The sequence below is a fragment of the Conger conger genome, chromosome 4 (assembly GCF_963514075.1).
Source record: "Conger conger chromosome 4, fConCon1.1, whole genome shotgun sequence".
Taxonomy (NCBI): Eukaryota; Metazoa; Chordata; class Actinopteri; order Anguilliformes; family Congridae; genus Conger; species Conger conger.
Genome location: NC_083763.1, coordinates 5,392,407 through 5,400,792, shown reverse-complemented (window position 1 = coordinate 5,400,792; position 8,386 = coordinate 5,392,407). Strand labels below are relative to the sequence as shown.

The window sequence follows — 8,386 nt, the reverse complement described above, 5'->3', positions numbered from 1 at the left end:
TAGTTTATTTCTTGTTACGATAAATTGTCTTGTCATGTCTAGTTATGTTTTCGTTACGATTATTTTACCTTGTTATGTTGAGTGGTTATCGTCTTAGTTCGTTTAGTGTTTTGATTTATGTTTATTGTTACGTAAACTGGTCGTTGTTTAAACATACACTTTTACATGTCTTTCCGCAAACCTTGCATTCCGGCTTTCTCTCTCTCCCTTTCTGTCACTCACACCCTAATTGTTTCTATTTGTCTATTTACTAAAACTACTAATGCTAGGGCAGGATAGGTTTATTACTAACGATTACTAATTACCTTTTTAAACTTGTCATCCATCGCACCTGTTTTCCATTCCCTTGCTGCTCTTCCCTTGCTGATTGTCTACACCTGTCTACATCTGCATTTATAGCCCAGTCGCACTTCTGTTCTTTGCGAAATTGTCTGCCTCTTGTCCGTCAAAGCAACACTTGAGCATTATTACCATTGGGTTCACGTTAAGAGCCAAGCCTGTTTATCGACCACCGTTTATTGATTTCTGTTTCGTTGACCATCGCTTGTTTTTGACCACGTCCTCGCCTACTGCTTTTGTACCTTTGCCTCGCTGTTTTGTTTCGACTTCCGCATCGTTCTCGACTACGACCCTGCCTGCCGCCCGCCTGTACTTCTGCCCCGCTGACAGCTCTCCTGCTACCGGACCTCCCTGCACGTCTACTGACTAGGAGTTTGCCTCTTCCCTCGGCACCGTGTTTTCTGATTGTTTATTGTTTTATTGGCTGGATCTACGTGTATGGACTTTGCTTGTTTTGACTACGCTCCTGGGATTCGTCCCGAATAAAGCCCTGACGGGACTTTATTTCACTATTGTTTCTGAGTTGTGCATTTTGGGTCCAACCCCCACGCACCCGTCTCAACATATTAAGGTAGCCTACGGTTCCATAGCGCACTGAACGATCTCATTTGCACTTTAGGAGCTGTCTGAGTGTTGCTGATTCATGAAGATGAACTTGCTTGAGTCTAAAGAAACTACTACGCAATTATTTTCACGTCTGGGAATATTGTGCAAGCGTTAGGACTGCTTTGCTTAGGTTTCAGGTTTTAGCAAACAGGATTTGGAGTTACTTTCGTTTCTCAACTACACTGCCACAAGCGACTCATTGCGCTACTCTAGTACAGTACTTGCTTGTTCCCATCAGCGCGTAGGCTTACTAGGCTACTGGCAAGTACAGTACAACGTTTTTGTTACATGGGATGCCCAATTAACAATTGTTGACATTTGGATATTTTGGTATGTTTTCCTGCATTTACGGTCATGATTTACGTTTATATTCAGCAGAGTAGTAAGTTATTGTACACTATCTGCGCAATGACAAAAGGGGGAAGTTAATCGGACGAGAAGTTCTGGTGACTGTACAATTATTTTAATCAAGCGTACTTATTGAATTGTGTATTACAGGTGCTTGTTGAGTATGAGTATTATCGACATGGTTTAATTGTATATTGACAGGGTGGTTGAAAAAAAAAAAAAAAAAAAATGACATTTTCGTTTGGAATGGCTAAAATGACAGCGGTGCCTCCCGCGACCTCGTTTGAATCCGAAGATGCCCCATTGTTCAGTGTCAACAAAGATGAAACGGATGAGAAAAAAAATGGTAAGCCTACTTTTTATATATTCTTTGACCCTTTGAATTTAAAAGCCTCAATCAAATTCCCCTAAGTCTCCTTTTACCAAGTCTATCCTCGTAACTTCTTTTATACATGGAATCATTCTGGTTGCCCTTTTCTGAACCTTTTCAGCACTTCTATCTTTCTTATAAATAATTTGGTGTTCTCTATTTTCTGACCTGCTTAGTTGGGTTTTCTATGGACACACATTGCAGGAAAATCTCAAAAGGAAAATGTAAAATCACAATGTAATCCTACATTTGAATTTACATTTCTCACCCATATATGCATTTTCTGTCCCAAAATGAAAATCAAGAAATTCAATTTGACATTTCATATGCTAGTGTTGATATTTTGTCCTGAACTGCTTGGATACGTTTAATCTGGTTATACAATAATGGTGTCAAAATGATAATTTGCATGTTATTTTCCATTCATGCATTTGCCTTTCTAAGAAAGCATTTGAAATGTGATAGTCAAAGACAAAGACAGTAGCCCCTTCTACAACTACAGTGCTGACAACAACTGTGATGGTCAAAGACAATGGCACTTATATAGTTATATATAGATATTGTTGTGTTTTGTATTAGCTATTCTATTGTTGTATTCGGGATATTCTAGCTGCCAACTGTGGTTTGCTAGTTTGTAAGTTTGTATTCTTCAAGGGTTCCGATTGTATCTGTATGGTCACGCTAGGAACCATACTGTCCTCTCGGGTCCTCTTCACACTTGTTCCTGTGTTTGATTTGCACTTCACTCTACGTCGCTCTGGATAAGAGCGTCTGCTAAATGCCTTGTAATGTAATGTAAAAAAGAAGCTACCTTACAAAGGTGGCAAAACTGAAATGGTTATCCAAAGGTGAAAAGGGAAATGCTCCCTTGTCCTTACCATTCAATATATTTGCAACACTGCAAAAAAAAAAAGTGGCTAAATCCAATTGCAAATACATTTTTCTGAGGTGATTGCATTAACATTTTGACAGCATTAACCCTACCAAGGCTGAACATAGGACCCAAGGCAGAGCCAGCAAAAGCCAAAGCAGCCTACAAACCTGCATTTGTGTTCGCATCCAGAAAAGGTGAAGTGGACAAGAAGGAAAAGGGTGAGCCTACTATTCAATCTTGAATGAGTGACCAATTTATTTGATGGGCTTTGCTGTGGATATGTATTTTCAGGTTGTCTCTTTTGCTTCTATTTCACATGTGAACGAGTTGCCATTTATGTATTTATCATTATTTACAGTATCTATTTTACATTTTCTGACCTGCTCAGTCAGGTTTTAGTAGGTAGCAATTGTTTTGTCTGATGTTTATGAGCTGCGTCTTTTTCAGTGGAGTGGGAATTGTTGGAGTCTCCATGGAGGAAGGTGGCCTTTTCAGCGGAGTGAGTATACTTTCTAATTACACTCATGCAGTTTCTTATCATTCCAGTGTGTTCCTCGTGAACATGTAGTAAATTGACGTGGGACTGAAGCCTTACAGTTGATGTTTACACTGTCACTGTGTTCCCTAGCAACAGGGAGGCTCTGGTTGATTCTGTAAGCTCCTACAAGCCCAGCTGTGCTTCTGTATCTGAGGCTCGGGTTCTGCTGCTCGGCCCGGTCGGGGCGGGCAAGTCTAGCTTCATCAGCTCTGTTCATTCTGCCTTCTCTGGGAGAGTCACCAACCGAGCCATGGTTGGAACTTCTTCTACAAGCTTCACGCAAAAGGTAGAGCAGCAGAGCAATGCTGGACATGTGAGTGCACATCATGTACAGTTGTGTTCAAGAAAATAGCAGTAAAACATTAGTAACCTGATGAACTACTGCTATTGATAGTAGTGGTATTTCTGCATGGCAAATACTTTAATTGCAAATAGTGTTATAAAATATATTTCCTTCTGAATTGCTAAGTAAAATGGGCCGTTCCAAACATTGTTCGAAGGAACAACATCATTTGATTAAAAGGTTGAGTGGAGAGGGGAAAACATAAAAAGAAGTACAGCAAATTATAGGCTGCTCAGCTAAAATGATCTCAAATGCTTTAAAATGGCAACAAAAACCCGAAACAAGCAGAAGAAAACGAGCAACTACTGTTAAAACGGATCAAAGAATAGTCAGAATGGCAAAGATTCAGCCATTCATCAGCTCCAGAAAAATCTAAGATGATCTACCATTACCTGTAAGTGCTGTTAGTCAGAAGAAGCTTGATCGAAGCTAAGCTATCAGCAAGAAGCCCCTGTAAAACACCATTGTTGGGAAAAAAAGGCGTGCAGAATTGGTTAATTTCCTAAGGAATACATCGATTGGCCCAAAGAGAAATGGCGTAACATTCTGTGGTACATCGGGTCTAGTGGTTGTTGACAGTACGTCAGACAACCCCCGGGTACTGAATTCAAGCCACAGTACACAATAAAATCCTCCGACCTCAACCACATTGAAAACTTGTGGGGTGATATTAAAAATGCAGTTTCTGAAGCAAATCCCAAAAATTCACAGAAACTGTGGAAAGTAGTTTGTTCATCCTGGGCTGAAATACCTGTTTCTAGGTGCCAGAAATTGGTTGACTCGATGCAATGCAGATGTGCAGCAGTTATCAAAAACAATGGTTATGCAACTATTAGTTCAGTAATTTAAAGTGATGTAAAATTTTGAAAAATGTCGGCACTGCCATTTTTTTTTTACAGGTTAATATTCCTTTTCTTTCCTTCCTGAAAAAGAATAATGCAGACTTGATCAAATTTGCTAATGCTTTGACTTGGAATTGAATGTGTAATGTTTCCACTACATTTGAAATATTGAACTAAAAGCTATTAAAAAATATTTGCACTTAACTTTTTTTAACGCACTGCTATTTATTTGAACCAAACTGTGTTGTTTTTCAGTTTCAGTCGTATTAGTTGTACTGTATACAACAATAGATAACAAAAGAATGTTTCGTTCTTGATGGTGGCATCAACCCAAGCTGAAGACTGCTTGACAAAAGGATAAATTCAATTTAACATAACCTTTGGACCTCATCATCGCAGATTTGAATGAGATTTAGCATGCTGATTTGGCCTTACCAGAAACCCGAGGAACTGAAATTACAATAGTCTCTGTTAATCAGCGATATATTCACATGACTGTGATTTGCCCTAACTGTTGGTGGAAATGGTTCACTTTATTGGTCTTCACCAACTCCAACTTTTACATTTGCATTACGTTCACCCTAAAATGAAAGGCAAACAGACTCACGAGTGATTAGAATCTTGACATCTGATTTGCGAAAAAAAACCCCAAATATTTTAAAATGGCTTACATTTTTTTACCAAAGTTAGGTTATGTAAATTCTCTCTCTCTCTGTCTCTGTCTCTCTCTCTCTCCCCAGCTCCGATCCTACACCATTCGGAGACGTGGAGAGAGTGGTGATCAGCCAGTGGCCTTAACTCTGTGCGATACCATGGGCCTGGGGACGGCTGATATGACTGGCCCGTCCCTCCATGATGTTCTGTCTGTAATCAAGGGTCACGCACCTGAGGGACACAAGGTACACTGGAGTGATTATATTTATATTTTATTTCATCTACATTGAGCCTGAAAGCCCCAGTGAGATGCATCATCTCTTTTACAAGACAGACCTAGCCTGGAGGACAGCTCAAAATAAGAATTGAACGGGCAGCATTAGCTTAGGCAGTCATCTAGCAGGCGGAGGGTTGCAGGTTCGATCCCCTGCCCTGGCTGTGTCGAAGTGTCTCTGAGCAAGACACGTAACCCCCAAATGCTCCTGACGAGCTGGTTGGTGCATGGCAGCCAATCAGCGTTGGTGTGTGAGTGTATGAATGGGTGAATGAGAAGCATGAATTGTACAGCACTTTGGATGAAGGCGCTATATAAACACCAACCATTTAGCATTTACTCCAGGTTCTGATTGTTATTCCAGGGCCGAGGGAATAAGAGAAGAGAGAATAAGAGAACATGCAGCAGTGTGAGAATGTGTCTCTGTGCTTTTCCTGTGATAGTTCAGCCCTGATCAGCCCTTGAGGACAGAGACGCTGGGCTATGTGAAGAAGCCGTTGGCCAGTGAGAGGATCCACTGTGTGGCCTTTGTGCTGGATGCCACAAAAATAGACTCCTATGGCAAAGGCATGGGCGGCACCTTCCAGCAGCTGAGAGAGCATATCAGTAACCTGAGTAAGCCTGAGAACTAACGGGGCGACATGACTCAGGCAGTAAGAGCAGTCGTCTGGCAGGCGGAGGGTTGCCGGTTCGATCCCCTGTCCGGGCTGTGTCGAAGTGTCCCTGAGCAAGACACCTAACCCCCAAATGCTCCTGACGAGCTGGTCGACGCCTTGCATGGCAGCCAGTCAGTGTGAGAGTGTGAGAGTGTGAGAGTGTGAGAGTGTGAGAGTGTGAGAGTGTGAGAGTGTGAGAGTGTGAGAGTCAATTGTACAGCGCTTTGGATAAAGGCGCTATATAAACGCCAACCATTTTAACTAGCCCAGGGAAAGCCTGAGAACTAGAACTAGTCCAGGATATCAGTGACCTGGGAAAGCCCAAGAACTAGAACTAGTCCAGGCCAAGCAATGGGGATACGGCATGAACCCTTGACCTTGATCATGTGTTTGAGGCCATAGAGTGACTTACACAGGATTGATGTAAATACCTCTCATTCGCCAGTGATAGGCTGACATGCAGGGTGCCAATTTGGGGTTGGGTGTCTTGCTCAGGGACGCTTCAAAACAGCTCTGACTGCCAGACATCCAGAGCTAATGTCGCCCCCGAATAACAAAAGGAATACTGTCGATTAAAGTTATGTGGGTACAAATGCAGCTGAAATTACAGGTGAATAGCTGATTAAGAACGACATATCTGCCCTTTGCCCAGGTGTGCACCAGGTTGCACTGCTGACACACGTGGACCAGCTGTGCCCGGAAACCGCTTGTGACATCACCAAGGTGTACCGGAGCCGGCTGGTGCAGAACACGGTACTGAATCAGACTCATTCTGCTTCTCTGCACATACTGCAGTACTCTGTCTTACACAATTAAACTGATCAGCATGTTCTATTTTTTTTTTTATGAATATCATGACAATCAATTTTATTTTGATATTACAGCATATTCCATTTTGTATAGGATAATATTCGCTAATGGTGATATTAGATATTTGATTATTTTATGGGTGGTACAAAATTGGAAGATGCTCAAGTTTGAAAAGACTTTGGTGATAATAGTTGACCAAAGCCTTTCAGGTTCTAGTCAATGTGCAGTAGCAATAAAAATGGCCAACAGGATGCTAGGATACACAGACAGAGTTTGAGTATAAGTTTTATACTCGCCTTATGCAAAACCCTTGTTCGACCACACTTCGAGCACTGTGTGCAGTTCTGGAGACTGCACTATAAGAAAGATATAGAGGTGCTGGAAAAGGTTCAGAGAAGGGCAACCAGATTGATTCCATGTATAAAAGATAGCAGTTATGAGGAAAGGCGTAAGATGCTTAATCTCTTTAAGTTTAGTAAAATCAGACTTAGGGGGGATATGGTTGAAGGCATAAATGGAAATTGGCATAGGATAAATTCCACACTGATATTAGGAAGTCTTTTTTTCCCCCACAGTGGTCACTGTGTGGAATAGCTTGCCAGGACATGTAGTGGAGGCAGACACACAAGACCAGGCTTGATACGGTGCTAGATATTATTTAGCTTTTGGGCAAACCAAGCGGTAGGCACACTTTAGTGGCATTAAAAGGCGAGCATTGGGGTGTCTCGGTGGCGCAGCCTGTAGAGCACTGACCGCATGCTCATTGCGAGCTGCGATGTCGGCGGTTCGAATCCGACCGTCTGACATTTGTCGCATGTCTTCCCCTCTCTCTCGCATGGCTTCCCCTCTCTCTCGCATGTCTTACCCTCTCTCTAGCTCCCATTCTTCCTGTCTCTCTATACTGTATACTGTCCAATAAAGCTGAAAAAATAAAATATCTTTAATATCTCTGAATGGCCTATTGTCGTCATTGTGCCATGTTATACCACAGCATACGAGGCTGATGTGCTCCGGTTATTCTCTGTCTCTTCAGATGAAGAAGGCTGCAGCTCTGCTGGGCATGTCCATGTCCTACCTGGTGCCAGTGAAGAACTACTCCTGTGAGCTGGATGTGGAGGGGGACACGGACGCCCTGCTCCTCAGTGCGGTCCAGCACCTTCTGCAGTACGTGGAGCTGCACTTCCAGGACCTCGCAGACCTCAGACTTGTGTAACGCACCTTTGCAGTGCATTCTGGGATGCCGTGCTCTGAACCGCACCAGTGGGTTGAGCTAAAACATGGAATTCAGGGCAAAAAGGTTTAATAAAAAAAATAAAAAATAATGTAAAATGTTCAGTTGTTTACTCTTCATAAATCTTGTAATATGGTGTCATAATATGGTATATATAAAAAATCATATTTATATATTCATATATATATTCATATATATTTAATATATATTCATATATAAAAAAATTGCATCAATATACAGAAAACAATGTTCTGGATTAATTACGGACTATTTTTCAGTAATAAATGAATATTTCAACAGCTGTGTTGCATTCATATTTAATATCGGCTGCTTCCTTGTATTGTACCTCACAGTTTGCTTCTCTGGTTGTCAATATGTGTGGGTAATATTTTCACCTCAGAAGAATCAGGGCTACTCCACCAAACACTGAATCATGAACCCTTCCTAATTGAAGACATTATTTTATTTTTTGTGTTTGGGCATAAACCTATTTATTTTGCA

The 8,386-nt window shown here is 41.5% G+C and overlaps 1 protein-coding gene across 7 annotated transcripts; it reads left to right on the top strand.

Annotated features, from left to right (window-relative positions):
* The first annotated feature begins 411 nt into the window (after positions 1 to 411).
* LOC133127388 (interferon-induced protein 44-like) lies at positions 412 to 8,182 on the top strand. Of its 7 annotated transcripts, none has more exons than XM_061240243.1 (9): positions 412 to 910; positions 1,495 to 1,639; positions 2,636 to 2,755; positions 2,985 to 3,036; positions 3,166 to 3,388; positions 5,001 to 5,159; positions 5,632 to 5,755; positions 6,497 to 6,597; positions 7,688 to 8,182. In XM_061240243.1, exons 2-9 carry the CDS (start codon positions 1,522 to 1,524, stop codon positions 7,865 to 7,867), a joined length of 1,077 nt encoding a protein of 358 aa, XP_061096227.1. In that variant the 5' UTR covers positions 412 to 910; positions 1,495 to 1,521; the 3' UTR covers positions 7,868 to 8,182. The 7 variants fall into 7 exon arrangements, with proteins under 7 accessions (XP_061096227.1, XP_061096224.1, XP_061096221.1 ...); XM_061240240.1 differs by having other exon boundaries at positions 416 to 910; positions 3,172 to 3,388; positions 5,632 to 5,803; XM_061240237.1 differs by having other exon boundaries at positions 419 to 910; positions 5,632 to 5,803.
* The last annotated feature ends 204 nt before the right edge of the window (positions 8,183 to 8,386 follow it).

Excerpts from the sequence above, each read along its gene's own strand:
- LOC133127388 (XM_061240237.1), top strand. The coding sequence starts at position 1,522 with ATGACATTTTCGTTTGGAATGGCTAAAATGACAGCGGTGCCTCCCGCG. Across the intron at positions 2,756-2,984 it reads AGTGGACAAGAAGGAAAAGG|TGGAGTGGGAATTGTTGGAG; the intron begins GTGAGCCTACTA and ends CGTCTTTTTCAG. Across the intron at positions 5,160-5,631 it reads ACGCACCTGAGGGACACAAG|TTCAGCCCTGATCAGCCCTT; the intron begins GTACACTGGAGT and ends TTCCTGTGATAG.